This window comes from Anabrus simplex, chromosome 1 (assembly GCF_040414725.1).
Source record: "Anabrus simplex isolate iqAnaSimp1 chromosome 1, ASM4041472v1, whole genome shotgun sequence".
Classification (NCBI taxonomy): Eukaryota; Metazoa; Arthropoda; class Insecta; order Orthoptera; family Tettigoniidae; genus Anabrus; species Anabrus simplex.
This window is the reverse complement of record NC_090265.1, coordinates 727,696,450-727,717,098: the sequence shown is the minus strand read 5'-3', so window position 1 is coordinate 727,717,098 and position 20,649 is coordinate 727,696,450. Positions and strand designations below refer to the sequence as shown.

Here is a 20,649-nt window from a genome sequence, read left to right as displayed (position 1 = left end):
AAAGATGTTTTTTGAAGACTTTCGTGAGGAGCGTGGCATTGTATGGAAGTGAAACAGGGACGATAACTAGCTCAGAAAGAAAGAGAATAGAAGCGTTTGAAATGTGGTGTTACAGAATGCTGAAGGTGAGATGGATAGATCGAATCACAAATGAAGAGATACTGAATCGAATTGGCGAGAGGAGATAGATTTGGCTAAATTTGACGAGTAGAAGAGATAGAATGAAAGGACACATCTTAAGACACCCAGGACTTGTTCAGTTGGTTTTTGAAGGAAGTGTAGGTGGTAAGAACGGTAGGGGTAGACCAAGGTATGAATATGACAAGCAGATTAGAGCAGATGTAGGATGCAGTAGTTACGCAGAAATGAAAAGGTTAGCACAGGATAGGGTGGCATGGAGAGCTGCATCAAACCAGTCTATGGACTGTTGACTCAAACAACAACAAGGTGAGTTAATAACATACATACATATCCCACGTCGTTCCATCTATACGATGGGTCGGCGAATGAAGCCCATCCACCAACTTCTGTCTTTGTACTTTTCTTGTTTTTCAATGTTGTCCCAGTCCCCTCCTCGTTGGTGAATGTCGTTTTTCACCATGTCCGTATATCGCATTCTTGGCTGCCCTCTTGATCTTGAATATTTTAACTGCAGATCAAACATTTTTGTGGGTATGCGATCAGGATCCATCCTTTGCACGTGTTTACTCTCTAATTCAATGTAACCTTCAGGTTGACCATTTCTCTGCATAAAGAACACTTTTTTCCTGACTGAATCTTAGGACGTACCCTTTAGCTGTTACTGTCCATTTGAGTCTACACAGAGTTATGATATCCTGTATTCTGCCAACCTGAGCCATGTCCCTTATGTTCTCATTACAAATTTTATCTCATCTTGTTTTGCCAACCATCGCTCGGACGAATCTCATTTCAGCTGCCTGAATCCTTGCTTCATCCTTTTTCCTCATGGTCCAGGTCTCACTCCCATATGTCAAAACTTGAAATGTAATAAGTCACATAAATTGCTCGCTTGCATTTCAATGATACTTTTGGGTTCCATATTAGGTCTCTGACAACTCTATAGAATGTTCCTCCAGCTTGAATCCTGCTGGTAAGTTCCTCTTCAATGGAGCCTGTTGCTGATATCATGCTTCATAGATACTGTATTTGAATTTGTTAGACATCTTGAGCTATTTACCCTCTATTTCAATGTAACCTTCAGATTGACCACTTCTCTGCATAACCAACACTTTTTTCCTGACTGAATCTTAGGCTGTACGCTTTAGCTGCATTGATCTGATCCTGAAGTTCCTCGTTGGAATCTCCCCATATACAGATGTCATCAGCAAATAGCATGACTTGAATTTTGTTGTCACCAACGTTTTGGCGTACCGTACTTGTTGAATCTCATCATCACAGTAATGAAAAGAAGAGGTGACAGGAACTCCACCTTGCCTTAGGCCTGTAGTTATTCTGATGATGATGATGCTTGTTGTTTTAAGTGGCCTAACATCGAAGGTCATCGGCCCCTGTAATTATTCTAAAGGGTTCCGTCATTCCTGATGGTGCTTTGACGCGACTACTGATGTCTTCATATAAATTCTCAATTCGTGTCATTATCGAGTCCACTGTTTCTCAGCACTTCCCAGACTTTGTCCCTGCTTACAGCATCAATGGCCTTTTTGATATCCAGGAAGGCCAGCCAAAGGGCCTTATTATGTTCATAATACTTCTCCATTAGCTGACGCAGTCCAAGTATTAGATGAATTGATCTGCCTTTCCGAAATCCGTATTGTTCCTCTGATAGCTTTAATTCTATCAATGGTCTTATTTTCCTTTCTAAAATCCTTTCATACAGTTTTCCCACTTGGGAAGTTAATGTAATTAATCTGTAATTGGAACATTACATCCTGTCACTTTTCTTAAGGAGTATAAACCTGATCATTTCACCACACACTTCATCAATGCCTGGAGATTTCCTGTTCTGATGTATTTCCATGCATATTCTATATCATTCCATGCCAGATTTTTTTTCCTATTTGCTTAACATCGCACCGACACAGATAGGTCTTATGGCGATGACATGTCAGATCTGTTATAGTGTCTTCCATCCTTCCATCATTAACAAATCTATATAATGAAATGTTTGTGATATCATTCACATTTAACAGCTTATCAAAATGTTTCCATCCTTCTTTGATCTCTCTGTCATCTGTAATGAGATACCTACTATCACCAGAGATGCTAACGTAATGCAGGGGGGGGGGGGGGGCAACCAAAGATTTTTTTTCCGAGATCTCACTAACTTACACATCACTGAAAAATCAGTGAACAACATACAATTCAACCAAAAATAACATGCTCAAAGACTGGCAATATAAACACTGTATGATTCTTACCTGCTAGAGGAACAGGTGATCTGCAGTACCTATCTGGGTGGAGGTTGAAGGATCATTTCTTTTGTTCAGTACTGCAGTTGCCCCATAGCAGCTTGTAGTTCCTGTTTCATAAAGGTGCACTGGTGACAGGCTTTTTCTTTTGATATCACGTGCATCTTCTGCACTAAAAGAGCACTTAACAGTTCGGTGTTCATATTAGCACGGAATTCAGTCATATTCTTCCTCACCAAACTAAAAACTCTTTCCACTGGAGCATTGCTATGGGGTACTAGAAGAATAGCCATCATTAGTTTACTCAGTGAAGGGTACTTCCTCATACCTGAAGCATCAGTGATCTTCGATATTTCGAACGAAAGTCTGTCGGCCCTTTCATCCTTGTCAAAAGGGAATCCATCAAATTGGAAACGACTAAACTCAGTTTCCAAAGAATCAATTTCCTCTGATGACAGAATTTTAGGAAACCGGTCAATCATAAATTCTACTGATAAACTCTTTGATTTCCTCTGGAAAACATCAGCAACTTCAGCATGCTCGAGAAACTTATCCCTAATTGGCCATTTGTTAACAATGTACTCACATGTTTTTGTATAGAACAGTCTCACATCGGAATAAAAGTTTTTCAATGTAGTTACATCTACAGAAACTGCCCTTATGTAAGCTCTTGTGTTTGCCCCAATGACCAACTCGCTGTCACTTTTCTGCAACTTAGCAGAACTAAATTTCACATCAAGCAAATTAGTATTGGACTCTGGAACAGTGGATGCTCTCACAAAACGAACAATAACGTCGCTGAAAAATTCATTTAACTTTGAGTGAAGTTTACGAATAAGCGGTGTCTCTTCTTGGAGGAATACATTTAACCCCTGAGCACCGACCTCTATACGCGGTATAGACCCTCTTTTCTTCCGTAGCCGCCGACCTCTATACGTGGTATAGACCCATACATGGTTTCACATTTACGGCTATAGCGTGAAGAGTTTTGGAGTTACTGATATGAAAATTGTTTTGTTTCCAGGAAGACATTTTCGGGTTTATCAGTGTTTTAAATAAGAATTGAAAAATCGTTATAATGTAGTTGTTTTCGCAAGGATAATTATTTGTCAAATAAGTCTGAGCACTAATCTCTTGCTTTTTTAAAGTCTGTTTGATTCATTCTTTCTCACAGAATAAAATAAAGAAATGATGATCTGAGAAGTTTGTCTTTTCGTGTGATGTTCTTTGCTCTATTTGTACATTGGGAGTGCGGTTTATTTATTATATTTGTCTTTATTTCTCAGCTTGTAATGTTTTCGAAACTCTCCACGAGCACTCTGTGTAGGCATCAGTTAGTGCTGCTTTCTGTCATACGATATGAGAACCAGTTGTTCATGGTATATATCTCATTTGAAAGACGTTGTCTCGACCTTTTATCTGAAATATGTATCGAGTTGGTTTGTTTCGTCATAAATGTTATTCCCCTCATTCAGTTTCGTCCTGTTGCTTTCGGTCTCGCTGCAGTTTCATCAATCCGTGTGACGCGCCACGCTCAGCCGTGGTATGACTGACAGTAACGTGCTTGAAATATTGTATAATTTAGATGAAAGTTTAGTCGGAAGTAGTAGTGACAGTATAAGCAGGAGTGATAATGAAATAGATGATGTAGCAGTGGTAAATGATGAGAGTGACGATGTGGAGGACACAGTACTTTTAAATTTCGTGTAAGAGACTATAGATAATTATACAGGTCAAAGAGAAGTTTTCAACGGTGAATTCTAATTGCTAAATTCTCTAATAATACTCACACAGGTCACAGAGACAAATATTGAGCAATTACCTTATCGGGTTCAGCTGGTGAAAGGTTTGTTTACAAAATACACTCGGGAGGGAGGGGAACGAAATATTCAAGGCCGGCGCGCATCAGATAATACAGTTCCAAGGTTGCAGGAAAGACATTTTATCAGGAAATTAGCACCCAAGAGTTGGAAATCCAAACCTCAGAGACATTGTATCCTGTGTTCAAAACACGGCGAAAAGAAGACGTCAGTGTACTGCTGCCAGGAGTGTGACTTGAGTCCCTGTCTCAAAGAGTGCTTCGAACTCTATCACACGGAACTAAATTACTAAGGAAATGTGAAAGAATTATGTAATTATCTGCATGTACATAGTTTTGTCATAAGGAATTCCAAATTTCGTGAAAATCGGGATACTCTTATACTTGTAGTAACGCTTTAAGTGAATCGATGTATTTCAGTCGCGCGTAGATGAAATCTCATCCGGCCGCGGGGTAGGAAGCTATTTAAATGGCTGCAACGCTGAGGGGTTAAGGAGTTGAAAAGTGGAAGAACAGAGCTGAGAAACAAAAGGTAAAGCTTCGTAGATGGATTTTTGAATTGTTCCTTAACTTTCAGAAATTTTGAGTTGGCCTTGTCAGAATCTGATTCACAGAAAAGCATTTTTAAAGGGTTCCACTGTTCTAAGACCCTTGATACACACCGTATAAGAGATAACCACCTGGTAGAAACATATTTGAAAATTTTGTGTGGCCTTTCACCAAAGACTTCCTGGCATACCTTTAAAGCATTTTGCCTCTTTGAACTCTTCAGCAATAGTAATAAACATCAATTAAAAACTGTTCAATATTAACATTTACAAGAGCACTGCACTCCTTTTGAGCAGCTAAGTGCACAAGATAACAAGCACAGCCTTGCACACGAATATTAGGATTTTCTTTAGAAATGAAGGAGCTCACACCTTTGGAAACACCAGTCATAGTACTTGCATTATCACATGCAAAACCTATACAGTTATCCCACGGAATCCCCCTCTTCTTCAGCTCATCATCCAAAATATTGAATATTCCTCTGCCTCTATTGTCGCTGGATTCCCAAATTGAGATTTCAACAAAGTCTACATTGTTTTGGAACTGTTTTGATATCGCACGTTAACAATCTGTGGAAGTTACCACGTGCTGACGCATTTGTTCTTGTGAGCTGTTTACGCCAGCTTGTATGTAATACCCTGATGATCGAGATGTTAAATGCTACTTGGAATTTGGACTCCAGTGAACATTACATCGCAGACGTCATCCTTTGGACTTTCCAGTCACTTTGGCCATGTGGTTCCATTCAAGGAGTGTTTCCAGTGGTACCTAGTGATGATTAATGATACAGCACCGCTATGTACTGTAAGTCTGTTCCATTTGTCTTTATTGTTCCTATCTTGACTAGGGTGGACATCCTGCCTAATATCCTAACCCTACTGCTAGCACTTTCCGTGTATAGAATTAATAGATTTGTCTTGACTTCTCATGGGCATTATAAGATTTCGTGCTAATAATTTGTTGGGCTGCTTTGTGTATTTTGCATATTTGAGAACGTACGTGGTTTATTATACGTTATTTCATGCCTTTGTGCATCTACCTACATTGTTAATAATAATAATAATAATAATAATAATAATAATAATAATAATAATAATAATGCTATTTCAAACTGGTTTGCAGATATCGTTTGAGAAAACAGAAGTAATGACTAACATCAAAGAGGCTCCACCAAAACTCCATACAAAATACGGGGACATCACCCGAGTAGACAAATTCAAATACCTGGGTGAGATAATCATGAAAAATGGACTGGACAAAGAAGCACTTCAGGAGCGAGTACGCAAACTGGAAATAGCCTACCAAACATCCTGCACAATCTACAACAAAAAATGCCTTTCCCAAAACACTAAGATACGTCACTATGAAACAGTTCTGAAGCCAGTAGTTCTATATGCAGCCGAAACCCTGTCTCTAAATGCCAACAAAGGACTCCTTGAAGAACTGGAGAAAAGAGAACGCAAAATTGTGAGAGGAATCTTGGGATCAAAGTACAGAAATAGAATCCATCAAAAGAGATCCAACAAGGAAGTCTACAGCAAAATAGAGAAAATTACCAACACAATCAGAAAAAGACGGGCACGATTTTACGGTCATCTGAAAAGAATGGACGGAAGAAAGTTAACCAAAGAAATCTTTCACTTTTTTGATTCAAACCCCAAAACCACAATTTCCTGGTTTAGAAATACCAAAGAAGACCTGCAAATGCTACATATCTCAGCTGAAGACGCCCTTAATAGAGATCTCTTCCGCAAGAAAATATTGACGAACGGGCTAAACCGAGACGAGCAACCGAAGAGAAGACACGGTGCCCCTTGGACAGAGGAGCGTAAGCAGGCCCACTCACAAAGAATGAGGGAAATTTGGGCTCTAAAGAAGGCCAAGTTCAGTGTCAAATGCAACAAGACTTAACGTGGTCCTTGATGGCCCCAGCGAATTATATATATAATGCTATTTGCTTTACGTCCCACTAACTACTTTTAAGGTCTTCGGAGACGCCGAGGTGCCGGAATTTAGTCCCGCAGGAGTTCTTTTATGTGCCAGTAAATCTACCGACACGGGGCTGTCGTATTTGAGCACCTTCAAATACCTACATTGTTGGTTCCATTCAAAGACTGTCACTCATTCTAACAATGCAAATGAATACAGTGCACTGAATATAGAGCTTATTGTTTGTATAGTCACCATAGTTGTAAGATTGATTTCTATTATTATCTTGTCAATAACTGATTACCTGAACTATTCCTCAGGGTGTTTGAATCCGAAGCAAAGGCCGTTCAAAAACGTGGTCTACTTAAAATTACTTGAAGCAAGATAGCATTAACCACTACAAACTGATTTCCAAACAGAATAGGTTGCCAGAAATTTGGAAGGAATTCAGTGCAGTTAGGGAGTATTTAGAATGTGAATTAGACTCAAAATCTAGTGAAACTCACTTCAGAGAGCATGATGAATTTGAAAACAGATATGACACAATAGTTGGTAGGATTCAAGAATTGCTTTGTTCATTTGAAAGACCCAGGAGTCCTAGTAACACATCCATTGTCTCTGATAACTCTACTCAATCCAACTGTAGCTTGAAGCACCCTCCCATTAAATTGCCTGTTTTTAAAGGAGATCAGACAAAATACTTGAGTTTCAGGAATACCTTTCAAAGCTTAGTTATTACCAATATATGCATTGACAATGTGCAAAGACTACACTACCTATTGTCGCCTCTTCTAGGCGAACCTAGGGATTTGTTGGATAACCTAGCCATATGCGCGGAGAATTCACTGTTGCTTGGAATTTAATTGATGAAAGGTACAATAACAAACGCTTGATTGTTTCAGCACGTAAAACATTTGCTTGATCTCCATAATTGTACTAGTGGATCTTCCGTTGAATATAGCAAATTGATAAACCAAGTAAAATCTAATCTTAGTGCTGTTGACAACTTGGAGGGTCAAGTTCCACTACATGAAATTTTGCTACAGGAATTGATCCTAAATAAGATCAAGTCCAACCATAGAAGTGAATGGGAAAACAAATTTGCCTCCACTGATATTCCCACACTAAATAATTTGATTGATTTCTGGGAAAGAAAATGTCAAACATTAGAGCCGACAGAATGCAAGAAACCTGTTATTGAGCAAAAACGAGACTTAAAATCCAACCTAAAAGCCATTCACATTGCCAACAATAGCACTTCCTTGAATTGTAGGTTTTGCAAACTTGATAATCACAGCATTTCTGATTGTAGAAAGTTCAAACAAGCAAACATTGATCACCGTCGCAAGTTTGTGAGGGAAAATAAACTTTGTTATCTTTGTTTTTCCGCTTCTCACGTTTCTAAACAGTGTAAGCAAAACAAATGCCCCCAGTGTAATGGGCCCCACAACTTATTGGTTCACAAAGAACAAGCAAGTTCCAATAATTACAATAATAATATGATTTCTACAAGTTCTGCAATTGTTTCACCCACTGCTATGAAGGTTGTTTCAGGACTAGGTTCTAATGTTTTGCTGAGCACAGCGTGTAGGAGTAAAAGATAGCTCAGGAGAGATTATACTAGTTAAAGCTTTGTTAGACTCTGCGAGTCAATTATCTTTTTTGACTTCTGATCTTGTCAAGAAGCTTGGTATCCGTACAAGGTCTTGTCGTCTACCTATTGTTGGTATAGGCAATGCGAATGTGTCTCCTGTAAGTCCCACATGTAACCTTGTTTTATTCTCAAATGTATCAGATTATACATTGAAGTTGAACTGTGCAGTCGTGAACACAATCACAAGTCCACTCCCTGCGCAGGAAATTGATTGTTCTAATTGGGCTATTCCTCATGATATTATTTTGAGTGATAGGACATTTAATCAGCCCTCTACTATTGATATTTTGCTAGGTGCTGATGTCTACTATGAAATTGTCTCTCCTAATATTTTGCATAAGAAGGGTTATCCCGCCTTATTAGATACCGAATTTGGTTGGGTGCTATCAGGCACTTTCCCTGAGTCGTGCATTAAGAATAATGCCAAGGCTCGTCGTGCCAATCTTGTAAAACTTGATTCTATTGACACTAAACTCCAAAGGTTCTGGGAGCTTGAAGAACTTCATCAACCAGTTCTTACTCCTGAAGAAAGGGCTTGTGAAGAACACTTTGTGAATAGTGTTCAAGGAGATTATTCTGGTAGGTTTGTTGTCAAACTTCCTATTCGTGCTGAAGTGCCACCTGTGGCTGAGTCTAAGCATAATGCTGTTAGAAGGCTCAAACAGATGGAAAATAAATTTGCTAAGCTTCCAGACTTGAAAAGGAAGTATGTAGATTTCATGCGTGAATACAGTGAAATGGGTCACATGGAAATTGCACCTCCAGAGACCTCTAACTCTTTAAGCTTTTACATGCCCCATCATTCTGTGCTCAAGGATTCTAGCACTACAACCAAGCTGAGAGTTGTTTTTGACGGAAGTTGTGAATCATCAAATGGGATAGCATTGAATTCTATGTTAATGGTTGGTCCTACTATTCAGCCTGACTTGCTGCCCATTGTTTTAAGGTTCAGAACCTATTTTGTTGCTCTTATGGCTGACATTGCTAAGATGTATAGATGTGTGCTAATTCATCCTGACCACAGAAATCTGCAGAAAATTGTTTGGCATGAATCTACTGATGAAGAAATCAAGGACTACCGTCTTACTACTGTCACATACGGTACAAGTTCCGCCCCTTTTCTTGCTACGAGATGTCTAGTTCAACTTGCTGATGAACACAAGGAATCTCACCCCACTGCATCAGAGATCATTTGCTCGTTTTTATGTTGACGACCTGCAGACAGGTACTAGTTCAGTTGAAGAAGCTAAGGAGCTTCAATCAGAAATCTCTTCTGTGCTTTATAGTGCATCATTTCATCTTAGAAAGTGGACGTCAAATTGTCCAGAAGCTCTTGCCAATGTCCCTGTAGAGGATAGAGAAATGTTGTCACCTTGTCACTAAGGATGAAGCTATTAAAACATTAGGTATCGTGTGGCATCCTAAATGTGATGAGTTTCAGTTTCAAATAAATTTGAAGAAAGCACCTAAGGAAGTCACTAAGAGAAGCATTCTCACTATCATTGCTTCCATACTTGATCCCCTTGGATTGTTAGGATGTGCCGTGGTTAAGTGCAAACTTATCCTGCAGTCTCTTTGGCAGTTGAAAATTGATTGCGATGATGTGTTAGAACCCTCATCTGAAATTATTGAAATCTGTAATGTTATCTACAGTGAGCTCCCCTTGCTCAACGAACTCAGAGTGCAAAGAAATGTAATGCCTTTTGCTAAGAACAAGGTTATTGAAATCCATGGCTTTTCTGACGCTTCAGAAGCTGCCTATGGTGCTTGTGTGTATGTTAGGACAGTATCTGATAATGATGAGGTATCAGTGATCCTGTTGACTTCTAATAGAGTTGCTGAAATTCAATCCCTCCCTTCAGTCTCCGATTGGAGACATATACCTACCCACAGCAATCCAGCTGACCACTTGTCTCAAGGTGTTTTACCCTCACAAATGTTTTCTCTTGATGTATGGTGGCATGGTCCCTCCTGGTTGCACGAATTGTACCCCGTGTACCCTGATTTTGTTGCCAGTAATACACCATCTGCTGTGAATGCAGAATCGAAACCCTCTTTGAGAGTCCTGCTAGTTAACATGCACCCACCTGAGTTAGAGAAGTTTTCGTCCTTTCTCAAACGTAAGCGAGTTTATAGCTATGTTCTGAGATTTATTACCAATGTTCGCTCCACTAAGGATGCTTGTGTCATTGGTCCACCCACCCCTGATGAATTGATTAGTGAAATGAAAATAATAAGTCTGACGCAAGCTAGTGAGTATGGAAAGGAACTTCACGACTTGAGGTCTAATAATGTAGTTGCCTCTTCGAGCTCATTGAAAACTTTGAATCCATTCCTCGATGATTACGGGTTGTTGAGAGTCGGTGGTCGACTCATGAATTCTCATTTGGAATACAATGAAAAACACCCCATCATTCTACCTCTGAAACACTTTGTTACTAAATTGATTGTTAAACATGAACATGAGATGCTATTGCATTCCGGCCCTCAGGCTGTATGGTTTTCCTTGCGTAACAGATTTTGGATTCCATGTGGTAAGACAGTTGTTCGTGGTGTGATCCATTCATGTTACAAGTGCTTCAGGTGCAAACCTCCACTCATCACTCACATAATGGGTCAGTTACCCTCGTATAGAGTTGAACCATCGTTACCTTTTGTTAAGGTTGGTCTTGATTATGGTGGCCCAGTCATCATAAAAGGTGATAACCCGAGGAGTAAGATAAAGTTTAAAGCGTATATTGCTCTCTTTGTTTGTCTTGTCACTAAGGCAATACGGTGAAGAGTCTAACGACTCAGGACTTCCTCGCCGCATTTAGAAGATTCACGGCGCGTAGAGGATTTCCAAATCTCATCTTCAGTGATAATGGCACAAATTTTGTTGTAGCCAACAATGAGTTATTAAGATTTATTAAGGATAGCTCTACTGAAATAGAAGAATATTCATCTAATTTGAATGTGATTTGGAAGTTTATTCCACCCTCCAGTCCTCATTTCGGTGGGCTTTGGGAAGCTGGAATAAAGTCCACAAAATCACTTTTAAAGTGGACCCTAGGAAAATGCATTCTTAATTTTGAAGAGCTGAGTACTCTTTTGTATCAAATTGAGTCTGTGCTGAACTCGAGACCTCTCTGTTCAATGACTGATGACCCCAATGATCAATGCTATTGGACACCTGGACATTTTCTAGTAGGGAGACGATTGACCTCTATCCCCTCTCCAGACATATCCAACAGCTCCTGCTCCTGCCTGACTAAATGGAATTTGGTGCAACAGCTGTATCACGATTTTTGGCAGAGGTGGTCAAAGGAATACATACAATCACTTCAACAAAGACGTAAATGGTCTTCCGTAGGGAAGTGGACTCCAACTGTGGGAGATTTAGTGCTTCTAAGAGAGGATAACCTTCCTCCTCTGGTTTGGAAGACTGGTATAATCCAGGAGCTCCATCCTGGTTGTGACAATATTACTCGTGTGGTCAGTGTAAAGACTAAAACTGGTCTTTTGCGCCGTGCCATAGTGAAATTGTGTCCATTGCCCAAGGATGTTGTATAGTTGTATATTTGTATATATTGTATTTGAGTTTTCTTTTTTAATCATTTGTCTGTGATGAGCATGAACCCTTGACTTTGAGTACTGAGATCCCTCAAAGGGGGGAGTATGTTGCGGCCTTTGTGTTGGTACTCGCCTGCGGCATTTCATTTTGTTACAGTTGGCAATGTGCTGCTGCGTTTTTGTTTTATACTCAGACACTGAACATGGCGACCGGCAGCAGTACACATGTTTTGGTGTACCTCCGAATTTGTTGTACATAATGTGTAAATATGCAGTGTTTTATTCATGTGTAATAAATGTGAATCACCTTCTGAGTGATGTGTTTGTGTCTGCTCGTTTGGGGCAGTCTAGTCCTCCATCTGATATGACTTGTTTTAAAATTGTATTTGTGCGCCTATGGAACTGAACTTTGTTATGTGCGGCCGATATGTTGTTTCGTCGTTCACAACATGTACAATGTAACTAGTCAAAACAGTGTGCTACATTTCAGTGACATTTCCTCGCAAAAATAACTCTTCTGCAAATGCGTTACATTCACTTACAATGTTATTCAGCAAGTTGTCGTCTGAAAGCAAGCAAAAATAATCAATGGGTTTCGCATCACTTGGCAGTGGAACCTTCATTCCCGGCCGACCAATAAAGTTTATTTGTTTCATTGAGGACGAATCTGAACTCCAAGAAATGACCCCTGAAATATTGCCCATGTTATTTGGCGGGAGATTTGGAGATGAGATATTACTTACGTCTTCTCTATCTTCTGTAATGTGAGAATTGGGAGTAGACACTCGACACACGTATCCGTAATTAAGATTCTCACTCAGGTGGCTATAGTCACTTTTTACACTGTCATCACTATCAATGCTGCCACTGTCAATGGCGTTCAGGAGAGCTTCCAGACTATCATCATTAACTGCAAATCGCCTGTTTATCCTGCTAAGACAAGGTTTCTCCCGGAGAGAAGGTTCTGAAACTTCACTGTTCTCTCTTGACATCGCAGAAGCGTATGCCGACGTGTAATGGATACAGAGATTGTAACTAACAATTGATATGATGCCCGGATGGCGCATATGTTTAGTAACACCATAACAATGCACAGACAAGAGGTCTGTTAATTTACATACATACATACATACATACATACATCGGCCGCGAAAGTGTTAAAGCCCTTTCTCTTTTCATACTTATACAAAAATCAGCTGACATGCCACATGGTTCCAGTAACGTGAAAGTGAGGGAGATTTCGCACACTTACAAGTAGCGTTCAACATGGAACTGCAGTAGCTACACTGACGCACATAACGAACTATGTATGTATGAAAGGTATGAAAGGCTTGAATTTGACCCGTACCTGATTTTCAGAAGCAATATTTTTGCAAAAAAAATGTTGCAGGCGATATTCAAGATTATACGGTAGCTTGTTCAGCCTGAATTCAAACTTTGTAGCAGTACATTATACATGAAAATATTTGTACCTACTTTGTTGCGATTTTTGCCAGTGCCTTTTCTCTGTTCCTTTCGAGAATGGAAGGCTTCACTCTTCCTTTACTGTTCCAGTCTTTTTTCTGAAAATCAAATAAGAAATAACATTAGGATAATCAAGTCATTCAGGCTGCTCAAACATCTTCATATTTAAAGGGAGTAATGAAACAGATCTTGACAGTTGGAGACCCATAACCATCAGGTCCATCATTACAAAAGTTATAGTAAAAACTCTAGATAACATTGTTAGGGAATATGTACTTTTAAACTATTATCAGAAAGGATTCACCTTAACACGTATGATACTTATTAATATCATTAATGGCATCTTACAGCTGCCACGTGCACATATTAGCAAGCCTTTTGGTAGCAATGGGCATGGTCATCTCCAAGCAACATCGAGCATGCTGAGTTACCTGAACCTCTAAAACTTATCATAAAACATACATACTTGTTTTAGCTAAACTGAATTCAAGAAAGTGCTAGTATTTTAAGTGTTTCAACAGGTCTTCTGTGAAGTACATTCTTCAGATTGGAAGAAAACTGAGAGCTTACACAAGACGTGTTATCGTGATGAGTGTTTAACACATTGGTGACGGGCGTCGAACGGAGGCTGCTACCCCATACAAACTGGATTGTTCAAGCCTCCAAGAAAGAAATTACACTGCTGCACTCAAACTACTGCAACTCGGAAAATATTCAAGATATCGACCTCAAACTTGGAACATGTACTCCCTAGGTTGCTCCGTAGCCTGCACACTGTGATACTTTTCAAAGCAATACTGCATGTGGCTCCATTCAATAGTCTTCCTAAGCACAGTATAGTATGAATGCCGTATTTGTGCCATTCATATACTTACTGTTTTCAGTACGCAAATATTTCTCTTCACGGCTATTCCTTGTTTAGTGTTAGCAGTTAATCATTAGAAATATCGGTAGCTATTATAATCAGTCTGTACATACTTTTTACTTAATCTGTTTAAAATGGAAATTCTAAGTTCCCATGGAGGGAATTAGATTCTTTTCCACCAATAGAGCATATCAAAAATTAGATGGATGGCTTTTCTGGCGTTTGCTCTATTAACCAGCGTTTCGTCTTAGGTCTGACACTAGACTCTTCAGAGTGGGATGTGTCAGACCCTACCCACTGACGCTGGGGTGTATGCAGGTGAACTTATCAGAAGCTTATTTATGAAGCACAGTCTGATAACTGCATACGGGAGATAAAACTCCACAATGGAATTAATGCCCGCCTAGCAATTCCAAATGGAAATTCTAAGTTCCCATGGAGGGAATTAGATTCTTTTCCACCAATAGAGCATATCAAAAATTAGATAAAAAATTAGATGGATGGCTTTTCCGGCGTTTGCCCTGACACATCCCACTCTGAAGAGTCTAGTGTCAGACCTAAGACGAAACGCTGGTTAATAGAGCAAACGCCGGAAAAGCCATCCATCTAATTTTTGATATGCTCTATTGGTGGAAAAGAATCTAATTCCCTCCATGGGAACTTAGAATTTCCATTTGGAATTGCTAGGCGGGCATTAATTCCATTGTGGAGTTTTATCTCCCGTATGCAGTTATCAGACTGTGCTTCATAAATAAGCTTCTGATAAGTTCACCTTCATACACCCCAGCGTCAGTGGGTAGGGTCTGACACATCCCACTCTGAAGAGTCTAGTGTCAGACCTAAGACGAAACGCTGGTTAATAGAGCAAACGCCGGAAAAGCCATCCATCTAATTTTTGATCTAATTTTTAATCTGTTTACCCTCCAGGGTTGGCTTTTCCCTCGGACTCAGCAAGGGATTCCACCTCTACCGCCTCAAGGGCAGTGTCCTGGAGCGTGAGGCAATGGGTCGGGGGATACAACTGGGGAGGATGGCCAGTGCCTTGCCCAGGCGGCCTCACCTGCTATGCTGAACAGGGGCTTTGGTGGGGGATGGGAAGATTGGAAAGGATAGACAAGGAAGAGGGAAGGAAGCGGCTGTGGCTTTAACCCTTTCGCAATCAGCGTGCTGATAGATCGGCGCGAGAGGTTATGGCGAGAAAGCTCACGGCGCCGATACATCGGCTCTGTCCTATTTCTGAATTTTGGTCATTTGCGTAGCTGTTAAATCGTAACAGTTGGTCAAGACGGTACCTTAAAGCGTTGAATTTGTGTTTTACTCAAGAGATATATCCACCAGCCCTACAAAATATTTTTATTTGACAAATGAAATCTGTTGACTGTGAATGTTTATGTTGTGGTTATTTGAAGTTGTTATTGCGTGGATCTGTTTTGGTTGGCTTACAAGTTGATCTTGCTATGAGTTTAGTTTAGAGTATATTTCGTTTCTTTGGTATATCGTGTGTTCGATGTACTTCATAAACTACAATTTTACTCCTTTTCATAACTCCGTTGTTGCACGTGCTTGTGTCATCTTTTTATCGTAATGGCAAGCCATATTCAAGGCCGAATGAGGCCGATGTCCTTGAATTTTTAGATGATTTAGACAGTAATAATGACCTTCTTTTTCCGAAAGTGATTCCCATTATTTGGGAAATGACACAGTCGCAGCTGCTCACCGTGCATCGGGCACGAGGACCTGAGATCGATAACTGTTACATGTACACTGAATAACTTTGTGCCATGCTTCATGAGTGAATTGCAGCACACACATCCTATTGATATCAAATTATTCAAAATTAAATTTTCTTTCTTTCATGTCTAAGAAGGAAGATGCAATAATGTCTGATTTTTCTGTCACTGAAAACCATAATTTATTTTTTTAAATATATTTTCAAAATTTAATAAATTTGTTGGTCTTTACCAATAACAATACGTCCTAGGTATATTCAATTCTGAAATACTCATGGTTTCCTGTATTAGTGTGATTTATTTTATTTTAATGTGTGTTAAACTGTTTACATGTTGAATTTTTGTAATTTGCTTTGGAAAATCACACACATTAGTTTGAGTGTCTTCTAGCAAACCCCTGCATATAGGCTGAGTGCCAAAGGGTTAGTTAGGTACCATCCCGGCATTTGCCTGGAAGAGAAGTGGGAAACCACGGAAAAACCACTTCCAGGATGGCTGAAGTGGGCATTGAACCCACCTCTACTCAGATGATTTCCCAATGCGGAGTGGACCCCGTTCCAGCCCTCATACCCCTTTTCAAATTTTGTGGCAGAGCCGGGAATCGAACCCGGCCCTCTGGGGGTGGCAGCTAATCACACTAACCACTACACCACAGAGGCGGGGTCTGTACATAATTAATCACAATTATCGGTAGCCGTCGGCAACTGAATATGCCACACCAGTTGACATCAGCATGGGTGGTCCAGGAATAAACTCTACATATCCAACCAGTGTTCTCCCTAGGACCTTTTTAGTGGGCCCTGCCATTTGTACAGACCGCCCAGCTAACATGACCTAGATATATGCTAGTTACATAATATTAATACGTATTTGAGTCATTAGATGCTGCAAATTAAAATGTAAATATTGTCAAATTGTTTATTTAATCATCTTCATTTTTGTCAGCAACATTATTGCATCAATTACATCAATTTTTAGCTTGACTTCCGCGTAGTGTCATGCGCGAGCAGTGTATGGATTAGTGTGGAATCGCATACGAGCACTCTAGTCCGCATGACGTTATAAACCCTATGGAACTCCACAACAATAGAGTGATAAACCCTGCAGTTGCACGATTATGAACGACCTGTAGAACACTATAACATCAAAATACTCTTATGTCTTGTTCATGATAATAAAACTAAAATATTTCAATTTTGCAGTTCATTTTACCTGTCTCATATTACTGTTAATTCCCTGAGGGGGATAAATTGAGAGTTTATCATTTTCATTTTGTACGTAGTATTCCCCGCCCGGCTTATCATTCCTGCCATCCAACTGATGAAATTTTCTGGGGAGATCACAGCCGATATTATTTTGTTTCTTCTTCTTTTATGACCGCATAGGATCACTTTAGTCACTGCACTGTTCAGGTCTCTTTGAAGGGATTGTTCGGAGTTTGCGGTCCTCCCAGTACTTCTTCAGACGCTCCGATCTTCGTGCCCTTTCCTCGGTTGAAAATTTGCGTGTTGTTGGTTTGTTTTGTGTAAGGGTAAAGTGGAGGTTTGTATTCTTGAGTTTTGTATTAAATTTTATCTTGTTTGTGGTATCTTCTGTTGTAAGGCCTATTTCCTTCAGATCCTCCCTTATTTCTCTAATCCATTTACATCCTGTTGTGGTATTTTTTGAGACGAGATTGTGTTGTACAAGTGGTTTCAGAAGTCTCGAATCCTGCATCCTCATGATATGTCTAAAGAATCCCAGTCTCCTTTTACGCATAGTATCTGTAATGGGTTCTAGCTCCTTGTACACGACTTTGTTAGATATTATCCACCACTGTCCATATTTCTGGTATTTTTTGTTGATGCAGGTTCTTCCAATCCTCCTTTCAATTTTCTGAAGCGTATCAGTCTTTGATTGTTCGTTCAGGTGAAAAAGTGTTTCTGCTGCATATGTAGCTTCCGGTTTTGTAACTGTGTTGTAGTGTTTTATTTTTGCATTTACTGATAGACATGTCTTTTTGTATATATCCCATGTTAATTTTTGTCCTTTAGCTAATCTATTTGTTCTTGTTTGGATTGAGATTTTTTTCATTTAGGTTATGTGTTATTACTTCTCCAAGATTGAGTTACTATTTTGATTTTATTACCATTTATGGTACTTCTTTTAGTTGTGTTGGTTTTTGGGGCATAATTTCTGTTTTTTCAAATGATATTTTGAGGCCAATTTTATTTGCAATGTTTTGAAGTTCTGATATCTGGGTTTTTGCTTCTTTTATGTCCACTGCTAGTAATGCTAAATAGTCGGCGAAACCCAAGCGATTTGATTTGATTTTTCGGCCAATCTTTATTTTTGGGGGAAATTTCCTAAACCATTCCCTCATTACCATTTCTAGAGCACAATTAAATAATAGTGGTGAGAGCTCATCTCCCTGTCGAAGCCCAGTATTAATTTCAAATGACTCTGATGTTTCACCCCTAAACTTCACTTTTGATTTGGAGTTAGAGTCAATTTTATCATGTTTATTAATTTGAGGTGTAGTCCAAGGTGTCTTAAAATTTTAAACAGAGATTCTCTATGGATGCAATCGTAAGCTTTCTTGAAATCTACTAATGTTATCACCATATCTCTATTTCTTCTCCTGTTATAGTCCATTATCAACTTAAGACTCATGATCTGATCAGGACAGCTCCTCCAGGGTCTGAAACCTCCTTGATATTCTCCTAGTTCTTTCTCAAGTTCTAAACTTATCCTATTAATGATGATTACTGAAAATATTTTGTATGTTATCTCTAGGAGTGAGATTCCCCTGTAGTTATTAGGGTCGGTTTCGTCTCCTTTTTTTTTCGTGCAATTCTTCTTTAATCCAAACAGACAAGTTGTTGATGGAGGGCAATTTTTGCTGATCTTCCTGCATATTTCCAGATTTCTGCAAAGGTATGATCTATTCAGGGCTTGGTAGACGTCCTTTATTGTGGGGGGGATTGATGTTTTCTGGTGGTGTTTTTATTGGGGTGTTGGTGTTCAAATGGAAGAGTTCTGTAGGTTCCTCACAATTTAGAAGCTTGTTGAAATATTTAGCCAGAATTTCTGCATTGAGCCAGCTTACCATTTTCATCCTTCATCAGTAGGGTTGGGGGTTCATATTTTTGGAGCTGTTTTCTGAAGGTTTTGTAGAAGTCCCTTGACTTATTGAATTCTTCTTCAATTAATTGCAGTGTCTCCTTATGATGCTGTCTTTTTATTCTTCTTAAGACTTGGGTAGTTTCTTTTCTCTGTTTTACTCGGTAATCCTCCCTGATATTTACGTAGATTTTCTTGAATACACTCATATTATAGGCAAAATCAAACATTGGACTACCTACGTTGATGATACTTTTATTATCCTGGATTCTCAATACTACTGATAGCAACACAGTTCTTGAATTACTTAATAACCTGGATCCTTACATAAAGTTTATGATAGAATCCGAGAACAACAATTCCCTTAATTGTCTCGATTTAACTATTACTCACAATCAGAATAAAACCCTTTCTTTTAGTATTTAAAGGAAGCCCACTCACACAATAAACACAATCCACCAGACTTCTCTACACCCAGGGACGCAGAAGAAGACAGCTTATAATAGTATGATTTTCAGAGCTCTTAATGTTCCTTTATCCTGTAAGAATTTTAGAAAGGAAATCAACACCGTTTATACAATAGCCGAAGGTAATGGTTTCAGTAAAGCTTTTATGAACAAAATTCTTAATAAATTTAAAAGTAAACCCAAGACCACCTTAGAATAAGAACCTTCCCGTAAAGAGAAATTCACCACATTTATCTTTAATAATAATAACATATTCCTATTTCAAACATCTTTAAAAAACACAAGTTAAAAGTAGCTTTCAAGACCGTTCACAACAATGCAAAAACATTTTTTAATTTTCACACTGTCAATAGCAACAAAAAACTCTGGGATATACAAATTAAAATGCCAATCGCGTCTTTCAACGTATGTTGGACAAACAGGCCGTACCTTCAATATAAGATACTCCGAACACCCCAATGCCCTAAAGTACAACCGCTACTCAGCCATGAGCGAACACTGTAGAGAAAAAAAATCACAAATACACAACAATTGACCAAGATTTAAAGATCTCACACTATGAACAGAAAGGTCCCTTACTTAATATACTAGAGAACATTTATATATATATCGACCTATATAACAATTCCGTGCACAACTTGAATTAAATCAATGAAAATAAAAATATATTATTGGAAACCTTTGTCCCGCTTATCAGTGAACAATTTATTAATAAAAACGAGTTTCACTACCGACATTCTAGAACAAGACCGGCCCTTCCTTCAACACCCTCCTCCTGTGATTAACCTCGTCCCTCCCCCTCCATTCCTCCACCCAACCGCATCGGCACAGATACACAGTAACCCACACACAAGCTGTTGTCAATGAGACTGACGAGGTCATTTCCATTCGAGACGACAACTTTTATTTACAAGTAAGTTAAATGAGTTTTCTTTTCTTACATTATTTTTTAACTTGTTTTTCATCCACGCATAATTCCTTTTCTCATTACAGATGTTACGCACGTTTTAACCAGGGTATTGACGGTCTCACTACACTGTTTAGCAGAGTGTTTTCATTTTAACAGTCGGCAAGTTTTATTTGACTATCAAGAACGACCCATCAGACGAGAGGACTTTTGTACCTCAA

The 20,649-nt window shown here is 39.1% G+C and overlaps 1 protein-coding gene across 2 annotated transcripts in view; it reads right to left on the bottom strand.

Moving 5' to 3' along the window:
* LOC136857429 (RRP15-like protein) overlaps window positions 1–20,649 on the bottom strand; it is an 81,183-nt gene that overhangs the window by 37,284 nt on the left and 23,250 nt on the right. For both annotated transcript variants that reach the window (XM_067136086.2, XM_067136084.2), the window contains exon 3: window positions 13,370–13,455. In XM_067136086.2, the coding sequence (XP_066992187.2) occupies window positions 13,370–13,455 (86 nt within the window). The remainder of the gene's footprint in view (window positions 1–13,369; window positions 13,456–20,649) is intronic.